The sequence below is a fragment of the Schistocerca cancellata genome, chromosome 12 (assembly GCF_023864275.1).
Source record: "Schistocerca cancellata isolate TAMUIC-IGC-003103 chromosome 12, iqSchCanc2.1, whole genome shotgun sequence".
Lineage (NCBI taxonomy): Eukaryota > Metazoa > Arthropoda > Insecta > Orthoptera > Acrididae > Schistocerca > Schistocerca cancellata.
The window spans coordinates 169,627,596-169,641,597 of record NC_064637.1 but is presented as its reverse complement, the minus strand read 5'-3'; the positions used below and the strand labels follow the sequence as shown (position 1 = coordinate 169,641,597).

Below are 14,002 nucleotides of genomic sequence, written 5' to 3'. Positions count from 1 at the left end.
CTGTCGATTTCGAACGAGGTTACGTCACCGTACTCGTCTTTGCTAGAGCTTCCGAATGCGGGTAAGCAAGTATTCAGTTCTATAAAAAGACATGCCTGCTACACGTAGAGCACGGAATCATGTGGCCACCTCTGTGCTGCAGTGAAAAGCCTGCCTGCACGTATAGGTGGGAACACGTGCGGCCTGGCTGCGAATCGTCTTGCGCTCCACTTTCTTTTTCTTATTAATCTCATTTTGCCCGTTTTCGTTGGTTGCATCTGCTCGGGGTGGACGTCGTAAATCATCCCTTCAAGTTTCTCGTCGATCGGTTAGCTCTTTTTTTTTTTATTTTATTTTTTTTTTTTTTTATTACAGAGGGCAGCTGACCCTCTGACCGAACACGCTGAGCTACCGTGCCGGCTGACAGCGAGGCTGGGGGCCCAGGGCCACTGCCGCGACGGTGGCGCACCCACTGGTAGCCGACACGTTCTGTTATTGAAGTTGAAGAACAATACACGGAAACCATAAACAAGCTGTACCTAAACTACACGGAAAAAATATCGGACGCACTCCGAAGATTTTTTTTCCCGTGTATTTTCATAGGACACACACGTGGACACCACTGACTCACAACAGACTAATTGAATTTCGTTTTGATCCCATATCCCCATTCATCACAGCGTCTGGATTGTACCAACAATATCTGCACAACAGTGCGAAAGCCGACGGTACGCGTCGTGTGTGGTGTACGGAAACAAACTAATTCCACTCGGTCACACTACTTGTTCTGCAGCGACTCTCCGCATTCACCGCTGCTCGCGTTTTTTTCCGAGACATTGTTACAGGCACGTCGCGACTCCTCAGCAGGACAGACGCGACTATTGACGGCGCGTGTTCCGCGAGTGCAGCGGAGGCGCCAGTCACAGCGCAGGCCCGCCACTAGTCGCGTCTCTCCCACTTTATTACTGGAGCGTTTCCATAATAACATACTGCAGACTTTCGCACTCAGAGAAACAAAGGTAAAAGGCGTAATAAACTGAATAACTGACACGATTAATCTCTTACGAGCCACCAGGCACCGTGGGCCGAAGTACCAAAACACAAAACTTTGCCGTCGGAGCTCGCTTCTACCTTGTGTACGCGCATTCACATACCTGCAGTGGCAGCTGGCCCGGCATTCGCCTGAAGTGGTTAAGGGCGGACAAAACTGTAAATGTGGTGGCTGGCTGGCTGGTGAAGCTGCCCCTGCTTGCCGCAGGTGTCGCTGTCCATCTCGATCCTGCTGTCGCTGACCGTGTTCTTCCTGCTGCTGGCCGAGATCATCCCGCCCACGTCGCTGGTGGTGCCGCTGCTGGGCAAGTTCGTGCTCTTCACCATGATCCTCGACACCTTCAGGTGGGCTACTTTGTTTCCGTAGTCGCCACTCGCCCCCCTTATCTGGTTACTGTCGCCAATTGTGTTTCCGTGTCCGATCCTTTTTCTATTGCTTTCAGCTACTGGATACATTCCGCGATCAAACCTGATTAAATCTTACGCCAAAATAATGGTATCCTGCATTGTGTAAAAGATATTTGACGATAATTGAAGCACAACGTTTTTCTACTTATACTATGTATTTTTGATTTCCACGAAAGTTCATGTAGGCAATCCATTAACGTCCTTGCATAAATTATTGTTTTTGTATAGGCCTTACTGTAAGCGAAAATGATTGTTCGGATTATTTTATGAATTAAGTTGTTCTTGTTCGATCAAAAACATTAATTTCTATGTTTTCAGTAGATTTTTTTCGCTTTAGACCACAGTACAAAACGTAACACTTACGTAGGAAAATTCGAGGTAGTAACGTTTCAGCGTAACCGACACTCAAACTCAGCACAAGTTGCCCCCATAGGTAGACCACCCGTCACACATTATTATACAACTCACGGATTTTACACGGTGTGCTTACAAAAATAAATCTTTTAAAATAACTGATCACAAGTTAACTTCTGTATGTAAACAATGTGTTCGGATGTACATAAGAAAAAGTGAAATAACTCATAAATTTATTTCGTGATTAAAAAATAAAAAAAATACTGATTGCTCGCGACGCACACACACACACACACACACACACACACACACGGATACGCACACATACGCGCTCGCGGACACACAAAGTTGTGTTTGCTACAAAAAGGAATCTACAATGATATAACAAAGTTCCAAATAAGAAAATCTCGAAATGAATAAATCAAAATCCACTTTGGATAGCATATGAAGGGACCTACACCTCGCAGAATGATATTTTGTAGCTCTAAAAACATTATGCGTGAGAGCACGAACATCTTCAATTTCACATACACAGTCTTTACGCGAGATATAAGTACGAGGAAGCAATGTATTGGTTGGCTCGTACGGAAAGATATAGGTGTTCGTTCTTTCCGTGCGCTATACGAGATTGGAATAATAGAGAATTGTGAAGGTGGTTCGATGGACCCCCTGCCAGGCACTTAAATGTGGTTTGCAGAGTATCCATGTAGATGTAGACGTGTGTGCTCCTAGGCGCGCACAATTCCGCAGTTGTAACACCAAACTCAGCCGCGATGCACAACGCCTCTCTCGTAGCGTCTGCCACCGGAAAATTCGAATAGAGATCAACGTAAACATCACTTCTGCCCTTCTTATTGTACCACCATACAGTGAGACCTTCAGAGGTGGTGGTCCAGACCGCTGTACACGCCGGTAATTCAGCACGTCGTCCCCTTGCTTCGGTGCATGCCTGTATTCGTCGTGGAAAACTATCCACAAGTTCATCAAGGCACTGTTGGTCCAGATTGTCCCACTCCTCAACGGCGATTCGGCGTAGATCCCTTCGAGCAATGATCAACGGCATGAGGATGCAGAAGGAAATGGAAACCATTGTATTAAAGACATATAACGTGTATCCACAGGACGTGTGGCATGTAATTCGAAAAAGTGTCATGATGATCTCTCCATTGGCTATAGATTCCAGTATAGTTTACATTTCGGATCTTCATGAGGGGACTGCCAAGGGGGCGGTAACCGTGAGAAAAAGATTAATTAATCAACGAAAGGATAGCGTTCTACGAATCGAGGCGTAGAATGTCAGAAGCTTGAATGTGGTAGGGAAGCTAGAAAATCTGAAAAGGGAGATTCAAAGGCTCAATCTGCGTAGATATTGTAGGAGTCAGTGAAGTGAAGTAGAAAGAAGACAAGGATTTCTGGTCAGATGAATATAGAACACTGTCAACAGCAGCAAGAAATGGTAGTACGGATATGATAGGAAGGTAAGGCACAGAGTGTGTTACTGTGAACAGTTCAGTGATAGAGTTGTTCTTATCACAATCGACAGCAAACCAACACCGACGACGACACATCAGATATACATGCCGACGTCGCAAACTAGAGATGAAGAGATAGAGAAAGTGTATGAGGATTTTGAAAGGGTAATACAGTATGTAAAGGGGGATGAAAATCTAATTACAGTAGATTATATTAGATTAGTACTTGTTCCATAGATCATCAATATCACACTTCGTAATGATGTGGAACGTGTCAGGTTACACAAAATATTACATGACACTTAATATTTTTTTGTGGGGGGTGGAGAAATTACCCACTTACTATATCCAAAAATTCATCTAATGAGTAGAAGGAGTTGCCATTCAGAAATTCTTTTAATTTCCTTTTAAATGCTACATTGCTATCTGTCAGACTTTTGATGCTATTAGGTAAGTGACCAAAGCCTTTTGTGGCAGCATAAAAATTACCCCCTTCTGAGCCAAAGTTAGATTTAACCTTGAGTAGCGAAGATCATCCTGTCTCCTAGTGTTGTAGCCATGTACACTGCTATTACTTTTGAATTCGTTCGGATTGTTAATAACAAATTTCATAAGTGAATATATATATATATATATATATATATATATATATATATATATATATATATATATATATATTGTGAGGCTACAGTGAAGATCCCTAGCTCTTTAAATAAGTGTCTGCAGGATGATCTTGGATGAGCTCCAGCAATTATTCTGATTACACGCTTTTGTGCAATGAACACTCTTTCACTCAATGATGAGTTACCCCAGAATATGATGCCATACGAAAGCAGAGAATGAAAATAGGCGTGGTAAGCTATTTAATGAGATGTATATCGCCAAAATTTGCAATGACCCTAATGGCATAAGTAGCTGAACTCAAACGTTTCAGCAGATCTTCAGTGTGTTTTTTCCAGTTCAACCCATCATCAATGCATACACCAAGAAATTTTGAATATTCTACCTTAGCTATATTTATTAATGGTGTCATTCCATTTACTTTGTGGAACTGTATGTACTGTGTTTTGTCAAAGTTTAATGAGAGCCCATTTGGAGAGAACCACTTAACGATTTTCTGAAAAACATCGTTTACAATTTCATCAGTTAATTCTTGTCTGCTGGGTGTGATAGCTATACTTGTATCATCGGCAAAAGTACCAACTTTGCATCTTAGTGAATATAGAATGGAAAGTCATTAATATACAGGGTGTTACAAAAAGGTACGGCCAAACTTTCAGGAAACATTCCTCACACACAAATAAAGAAAAGATGTTATGTGGACATGTGTCCGAAAACGCTTAATTTCCATGTTAGAGCTCATTTTAGTTTCGTCCACCTACGCTCAATGGAGCACGTTATCGTGATTTCATACGGGATACTCTACCTGTGCTGCCAGAACATGTGCCTTTACAAGTACGATTCAACATGTGGTTCGTGCACGATGGAGCTCCTGCACATTTCAGTCGTACGCTTCTCGACAACAGATTCGGTGACCGACGGATTGGTAGAGGCGGACCAATTCCGTGGCCTCCACGCTCTCCTGACCTCAACCCTCTTGACTTTCATTTATGGGGGCATTTGAAAGCTCTTGTCTACGCAACCCCGGTTCTTCGTGCTCGTATTGTTTACGGCTGTGATACAATACGCCATTCTCCAGGGCTGCATCAGCGATTCCATGCGACGGAGGGTGGATGCACGTATACTCGCTAACGGAGGACATTTTGAACATTTCCTGTAACAAAGTGTTTGAAGTCACGCTGGTACGTTCTGTTGCTGTGCGTTTCCATTCCACGATTAATGTGATTTGAAGAGAAGTAATAAAATGAGCTCTAACATGGAAAGTAAGCGTTTCCGGACACATGTCCACATAACATATTTTCTTTCTTTGTGTGTGAGGGATGTTTCCTGAAAGTTTGGCCGTACCTTTTTGTAACACCCTGTATATTAAGAACAGCCGACGACCCAAGACCGAACCTTGCAGCACCCCATTCTTGATTGTTCCCCAGTCTGAAAAATCAGCAGTTTGCAATGATTTAAACCATTTGATCGCTGTCCCGCACAGCACTTGAACTTATCTAGAAGTATTCGATGATTTACACAATCAAAAGCCTTTGAGAGATGACAGAAAATCCCAACGGGATTTAATATTTCATTAGTGAAAGTATATATAGCATTTTCCGTTGGAAAACGTTTCTGGAAACCAAACTGACATTTTGTTAAACTTCATTTTTACAAAGGTGTGAAGCTACTGTACAATACAGCACTTTTTCAAGAATTTTGGATAAGGCAGTCAGAAGAGAGATTGGGGGTAGTTGTTGACATCAGACATATCCCCTTTTGTATGCAGTGGTTTAACAATGGCATACTGCAGTCTTTCTGGGAAAATACCCTTCTTCAGAGAGCTATTACATATGTGGCTAAGAATCCCACTTATCTCTTGGGAACAAGCTTTTATTATCCTGCTGGAAATGCCATCAATTCCATGTGAGCTTTTATTCTTCAGAGAGTTTATTGTATTCCTAATTTCAGAAGGAGAGGTGGGTGGAATTTCAAATGGTGTGGGTAAGGCCTCTTCCATTAACTGCCTTGCTTCTTCTAATGAACTTTTAGATCCTATTTTCTCTTCAACATTTAAAAAATGATTATTCAAAATGTTTTCGAATTCCGGCTTGTTGTTCGTCAAGTTTCCTTTCGCTTTGATGGTGATGCCGTCATCCTGTACTCTTGGTTGCCCTGTCTCCCTTGTAATAATATTCCAAATTGTTTTGATTTTGTTATCAGAGGTATTAATTTCTGACATGATGCACATGCTTCTGGACTTTTTAATAACCTTTCTTAATGTAGCACAGTAGTTTTTATAATATTTATTACTCTTTCTTGTTGTTAGATACAGTTCCCTTTTGTGGTTACAAGATATTTTTATTCCTTTAGTAAGTCAAAGTTTTTGCATGGTTTCTTATAATTAGATTTAACTACTTTCTTGGGGAAACAGTTTTCAAATTCTCTTACAAGTGTATCATGAAATAAGTTATATTTTAAATTGGCATCAGATTCCTTGTACACGTCATCCCAGTCTAACTGCTGAAGATTTTCCCTGAAATTTCTAATTGTTGAGTCATTAATTGAACGTACAACTTTGGAGGGTAGTTTTGAATTACTGAATGGAGCTATGTCATATACTGTAACTAGCTGAGCACCATAATCAGATAGGCCATTCTCAACAGCACAAGAATTTATGTTTATAAACTTACTTTGGTCTATAAAAGTGTTATCTATCAATGTGCTGCTGTCATTTACTACCCGGGTAGGAAAATTAATAACAGGTGTCAAAGTGAAAGAACCGAGCAAGACTTCCAGGTCGTTCTTCCTATTACACTCTTTCAGTGAATCAACATTGCAGGCCTCACAAATAATAATTTACTTTCCCCTATCTGACAGATAGCACAACAAGGCATCCAAGTTTTCCAGGGATAAATGAAAGTTTCCTGAAGAGGACCTATATACTGTTACATTTATAAAAAGAGTCCTCCTTCAGTTTACGTTGACAGGCACGTTGCTCTAAACAAAACTTTTTTGTATCTAAGCTTTCTGCACAGCGATAACTTTTGACATTTATTAGAACTCCTCCTCTCACCTTGTTCTCTCTACTCATATGTGCACCTAGTTTATAACCACTGATATTTACCTTTTCCATATCAGACACAATGTTATGCTCATAAAGGCATATTATATCTATTACAGTATCAGATTCAATGTCATCTAAACAAACCAGGAGCTCATCTACTTTATTCTTCAATCCTGGAATATTTTGATGAAAAATGGTAACATTTTACTTTACTTTCGTGAGGATCTACTTTTTTCTTTAATCCACCAATATTTTGGTTAAATATGGTAACATTATTATTTACCTTACTGTTATGAGAATCTTGTGAGTTTTGGACCTCTTTCGCACCTGCCTGCCTGAACTTCTCATTGGACAGCGATATTAGTCTAAAAAAGAGGTATATCATTGAGTACCAGTGTCCCCCCTTATGGATTATGGATTTCGCTAACAACCCTGCCAGTTTACCCTCTTCTTTCCTATTGAGGTGTAGGCCATGCCTTGTGAAATCCCCCCTATCAATAGCCTCGACAGGAACCGATCCAATGTCTGACAGAGTGGCCGCCCTATGCAACTGATCCAACTCCATATTTACCCTCCTGTCAGAGCGGCTCAGCTGGGGCCTATCATGCCGCACGAAAGCGGGCACCAGCCCAACATTGGTATGGGTCGTTGCCGAGGCTATTTTCACCAGGTCACACTCAATACTGTAGATCTGATCCCTATCAATACTGTTTCCCACTCCATCCACTATCATCACATGATCCTGCTTTGAGAAACCCTTGCACAGGGAACCTATATCCTCTACCACCTGGCTAAGACATGCACTTGGCTTGAAGAAGTTTGTGACCTGCTGTCTGTCACCTAATTTTTCCTGCAAAATCTGGCCCACACCGCTTCCATGGCTGCTACCTAGCAACAGAACTTTCCTCTTACTTTCTACTTTTTTTTGAAACAGTTGGTTTCCTAGTGAGATTCTGTTGCATCTTTACTACATCTACTTCTACTGGAGCCTCTTCCTTACTTAACTGTGGTAGCAAGGCAAATCTATTGGTTGTGCCAGTTGGGAAACTGTCAGACACTGTCCTCTTTCTGTGGCCCGTGTTCCCACCACTGTTTACCTTCCTCCCCCCTTAACCTCTTCAGTTCCTCCATCGCTCTGTCCAGATCAGCCTGAAGGGCTCTAATTTTCTCCTCCTGTTCAGCTATAATCTTATCTCTTGAGCAAACCCTGCAAAAGAATGGAAGAGTCTCGTTTTCTTCCCCAATTCCCACGCCGCTACAATTTCCCCAATGAAACCACCTGTCACAACAGCTGCACAAAAGCCCTGAACTAACTTTCCTACTGCAGCTCACACACTTAGTATTCATGATAGTTTGGAAATTAGTTAAGAAAAAAATGGTTGAAATGGTTCTGAGCACTATGGGACTTAACTTCTGAGGTCATCAGTCCCCTAGAACTTAAAACTACTTAAACCTAACTAACCTAAGGACATCACACACACCCATGCGCGAGGCAGGATTCGAACCTGCGACGTAGCGGTCGCGCGCTTCCAGACTGAAGCCCCTAGAACCGCTCGGCCACACCGGCCGGCACGCAAGTAAAAGAAAACCTTTAATGGTGAGCTTGAGAAGCACCCTAATGAACGTATTTCATAAGTTAAACTATAGCAAATGCACTTACAATTGCGGTATAACGCTAAATATGCACACTCGAAAAATTAGGCCTAAGCAGCAGTAAGTAAACAAACGAACTTTTCGCGATCACTAGAACACTACGCAAATAAAAGAAAAACTTTTAATGGTGAGCTTGAAGAGTACACTAAAGAACGTATTTAATTAGATAAAAGTGGTCAACGACAATTAATTACAACCTAAATTACTTATCTTTCACGAGAGCTCTGTCTCCGTACGTGCGGCCTTGTGCAGGGCTACCATAGGCCTGGGGGACCGGAATGCAGTTGTAGGGGAAGGAGTAGAAGGAAAGGTTAGAGGAGAATATGGGCTTGGGAAAAGGAGTGTGAGAGGAGAAAGACTAATTGAGTTCTGTAACGAGTTTCAGCTAGTAATAGCGAAGAATCACAAGAGGAGGAGCTATACTTGGTAAAGGCCGGGTGATACGGGAAGATTTTAGTGAGATTACGTCATGGTCAGGCATAGATTCCGAAATCAGATACTAGATTGTAAGGCGTACCCAGGAGCAGATATAGACTCAGATCACAATATAGTAGTGATGAACAGTAGGCTGAAGTTTCGGACATTAGTCAGGAGGAATCAATACGTAAAGAAGTGGGATACGGAATTACTAAGGAATGACGAGATACACTTGCAGTTCTCTAAGGCAGTAGATACAGCAACAAGGAATAGCTCAGTAGGCAGTACAGTTAAAGAGGAATGGACATCTCTAACAAGGGCCATCACAGAAGTTGGGAAGGAAAACATATGTACAAAGAACGTAACTGCGAAGAAACCATGGCTAACAGAAGAAATACTTCAGTTGATCGGTGATAGAAGGGAGTACAAAAATGTCCAGGGAAACTCAGGAATACAGAAATACAAGTCGCTGAGGAATGAAATAAATAGGAAGTGCAGGGAAGGTAAGACGAAATGGCTGCAGGAAGAATGTGAAGACATAAAAAGAAATGATTGTCGGAAGGATAGAATCAGCATACAGGAATGTCAAAACAGCCTTCGGTGACATTAAAACCAAGGGTGATAGCATTAAGAGTGCAACGGGAATTCCACTGTTAAATGCATAGGAGAGAGCGGATAGGTGGAACGAATACATTGAAAGCCTCTATGAGGGGAAGATTTGTCTGATGTGATAGAAGAAGAAATGATTGGGGGAAGTGGCAACAAAACGACTATTCACGCCAGTGTGTAGAATATCTGAGTCTGGCGACATACCATCTGACTTTCAGAAAAGCATCATCCACACAATTCCGAAGACGGCAAGAGCTGACAAGTGCGAGATTTATCGCTCAATCGGCTTAACAGCTCATGCATACAAGTTGCTGACAAGAAAAATATACACAAGAACGGATAAGAAAACTGAGGATGCACTAGATAACGATCAGTTTGTCTTTAGGAAAGGTAAAGGCACGGGAGAAGCAATTCTGACGTTGCGGTTAATAATGGAAGCAAGACTAAAGAAAAATCAAGACACGTTCATGGGATTTGTCGACCTGTAAAAAGCGTTCGACAATGTAAAATGGTGCAAGATGTTAGAAATTCTGAAAAAAGTAGGGGTAAGCTATAGGGAGAGACAATATGTCCAACAGCCAAGAGGGAATAATAAGAGCGGACGACGACCAAGAACGAAGTGGTCGTATTAAAAAGGGTGTAAGACAGGGATGTAGCCTTTCGCTCCTACTGTTCAAACTGTACATCGAGGAAGCAATGATGGAAATAAAAGAAAGGTTCAGAAGCGGAATTAAAATTCAAGGTGAAAGGATATCAATGATACGATTCGCTAATGACACTGCTATCCTGAGAGAAAGAGAAGAAGAATTACATGAACTGCTGAATGGAATGAACAGTCTAATGAGTACAGAGTATGGACTGAGAGTAAATCGAAGAAAGACGAAGGTAATGAGAAGTAGTAGAAATGAGAACAGCCAGAAACTTAACATCAGGATTGACGGTCACGAAGTAAATAAAGTTAAGGGATTCTGCTAACTAGGCAGTAAAATAAGCAATGACGGACGAAGCAAGGAGGACATTAAGCCGGCCGCTGTGGCCAAGAGGTTCTAGGCGCTTCAGTCCGGAACCGCGCTGTTGCTATGGTCGCAGGTTCGATTCCTGCCTCGGGCATGGATGTGGGTGTTAGGTTAGTTAGGTTTAAGTAGTTCTAAGTCTAGGGGACTGATGACCTCAGATGACAAGTCCCATAGTGCTTAGAGCCATTTGAAACAGTTTTTGAGGACATCTGAAGCGGAATAGCAATGGCAAAAAGTGCATTCCTCTCCAAGAGAAATCGAGTTATATCAAATATCGGCCTTAATTTGAGGAAGAAATTTCTGTGAATGTACGTCTGGAGTAAAGCTTTGTATCGTAGTGAAACATGGACTGTGGAAAGACCCGAACAGAAGAGGAAGCATTTGAGATATGGTGCTACAGACGAATGTTGAAAATTAGATGGACTGAGGAGGTAAGGAATGAGGAGGTTGTGCGCAGTCAGTGAGGAAAGGAATATGTGGCAAACAATGACAAGGAGAAGGGACGGGTTGACAGGACATCCGTTACGACATCAGGGAATGACTTCCACCGTACTAGAGGAAGACAGAGATTGGCATACATCCAGCAATTAATTGAGGACGTAGGTTGCAAGTGCTACTGTGAGATGAGTTTAGCACAGGAGAGGAATTCGTGGTGGGCCGCATCAAACCAGTCAGTAGACTGATGACAAAGAAAAATTGTTGGACTATCGGTCGGAGGATGGCATTCACGTATCGTACAGCCGCTACGGCGCCTTCCATGACCACCGGCGGCGTACGTCGGCCCGATATAGTACCACCCCAAACGGTGTCGTGGTTGCAAACGTGGACCTCGCCGTGGACGTTGGGAGTGACGCTGCGCATCGTGCAACGTATTGCGCACAGTTTGAGTCGTAACACGACGTCCTGTGGCTGCACAAAAAGCATTATTCGACACGGTGGCGTTGCTGTCGGGATTCGTTCGAGCCATAACCCGTAGGTAGAGGCCATCTACTGCAGTAGCAGCCATCGGACGGCCTGAGTGAGGCACGTCGTCGACAGTTCACGTCTCCCTGTATCTCCTCCACGTCCGAACAACATCGCTTTGGTTGACTCTGAGACACCTGGGCGCTTCCGTTGTTGAGAGCCCTTCCTGGCTCAAAGTAGTAATGCGGACGCGATCGAGCCGCCGTATTGACCGTCTAGGCGTGGTTGAACTACAGACAACACGAGCCGTGTACCTACTTCCTGGTGGAACGAGTGGAGCTGATCGGCTGTCTGACCCCCTCCGTCTACTGGGCGCTGCTCGTGCGTGGTTGTTTATATCTTTGGGCGCGTATAGTGGCATCTCAGAGGGACTGTGTCTGTGATACAATATCCACAGTCGATGTTCATCTTCAGCAGTTCTGGGAACCGGGGTGATGCAAAACTCTTTTTGATGTATGTATGTTGCAGACAGAATGGTTAACAAAATTTATCTCATTCATTACGTACGTTGAACGTGCGACCGTTGTTGCAGTAGAGGATGCTTTCTGTTTCAATACTGACGCCATTCGGTCTGTACTGCATTCAGAAAACATTTAGTTTTCCATTCGCCAGACGTGGAACGACCGAAGCGTCAGATTGAGGCGGTCGGTATTCGCATCTCCCAGGTGCTACTAATCGCTGGAAAATAGTTGAAATTTTATAGATTCTTTCGTTTCGTGCATTTACATGTGTTAGCAAATCAGTTTCTCAGTTTTGTCAATATTCTTTTTGCTGTGAACGAACCTTTCACTTTCTGTAAATTTCCCTCACCCATAAGTATCCTACTTTCTTGCTGCACAGAACTTCTGTTTTCCGTCACTCACCTTTCTAAGTTGCTGCATTTGCCGTGACACAGCCTGCGCACTTTTGCGCCTGCCTCGCCCCCCGCCCCAGCCTGACCCCTGACCTGTGGTGCCCGCAGCATCTGCGTGACGGTGGTGGTGCTGAACGTGCACTTCCGGTCGCCGCAGACGCACGTGATGGCGCCCTGGGTGCGGCGCGTCTTCATCCACATCCTGCCGCGGCTGCTGGTCATGCGCCGGCCGCAGTACCAGATCGACAAGCGCAGGTGGGCTCACTGCAGCTGGCCGCGCCCACGGTTCAGTCACAGTTTGTATATGCAGTGTCGTCTGAAAGCGGGACAGGTGGGAAAGAAAGTAAGTAACCTGATTATTATTTCAAAAGTAATCGCCCTATATATCTCTCCCACTGTCAGACAAAAAGTTTGCGGTTGCCTGTGGACTCGCGGGCCCCACACGTTTCCGAGGATGTTTGGACTACGCTGCTCGAGTTCCCCTAGTCAGCCCTCACGCATCCTCCGCACAGTCCCGATCTCCGCCCGAGTGGTTGCCACATTTTTGGAGCCCTGAAACGAGACATTCCTGGCCGCCGATTTGCTTTGGACGAAGAGCTGCACGCCTGGGTATAATCGTGGTTCGCTAAGCGACTGCAAAAATTTCTCCATGGAGTCTTAGACTGTCTTGTCTCACAGTGGAGTAAACGAATTGACAGTTACGGCGATTGCTTTTGAAATAATAGCCTAATCAGTTTACTTACTTGTCGTCTGTCCCGTTTTCATTGTGTACCGTGACTCGTCACCCCACACAACGTTTTTCCACTGTTCAGTCGTCCAATGTTTACCCTCCTTACACCGAGCGGGGCGTCGTTTGGCCGCTCGACCGTGAAATCCAAGTTTTATCACCTCCCGCCTAACTGTCATAGTACTTGCAGTGGATCTTGCCGCAGTTTGGAATTCCTGTGATGGTCTGGATAGATGTCTTCCTATTACACATTACGACCCTCTTCAACTGTCGGTGGTCTCTGTCAGTCAAGAGACGAAGTCGGCCTATACGCTTTTGTGCTGTACGTGTCCCTTCACGTTTCCACTTCACTACTGCATCGGGAACAGTGGACCTAGGGATGGTTAGGAGGGTGGAAATCTCGCATACAAGAGTATGACACAGGTGACATCCAATCACCTGGCCACGTTCCAAGTGCGTGAGTTATGCGGAGCGCCCCATTCTGCTCTCACACGATGTCTAATGACTACTGAGGTCGCTGATATGAAGTACGTGGCAGCAGGTGGGAGCACAATGCACCTATTATAAAAACGTATGTCTTTGGGTGTGCCCGGATACTTTCGATCACATAGTGTATTTGTCTGGAGCATAGGTTTCGTGGAAGTGAAACGTGGACAATAAACAGTGTAAACAAGAAGAGAATAGAAGCTTTTGAGTTGTGGTGCTACAAAAGATTTCATGGGTAGATCGCGCAAGTAATGAGGAGATACTGAGAAGGATTTGGGAGAAAAGAAATCTGTGGCACCACTTGACCAAGAGAAGGGATCGTTTGACAGGACACATTCTAAGACATCA

The 14,002-nt window shown here is 43.7% G+C and overlaps 1 protein-coding gene across 1 annotated transcript in view; it reads left to right on the top strand.

The window, feature by feature from the left end:
• The window catches only part of LOC126109559 (acetylcholine receptor subunit alpha-like), a 446,478-nt gene that overhangs the window by 354,720 nt on the left and 77,756 nt on the right, over positions 1-14,002 (top strand). The window contains exons 8-9 of the mRNA XM_049914574.1: positions 1,238-1,374; positions 12,550-12,696. Coding sequence (XP_049770531.1) covers positions 1,238-1,374; positions 12,550-12,696 — 284 coding nt within the window. The remainder of the gene's footprint in view (positions 1-1,237; positions 1,375-12,549; positions 12,697-14,002) is intronic.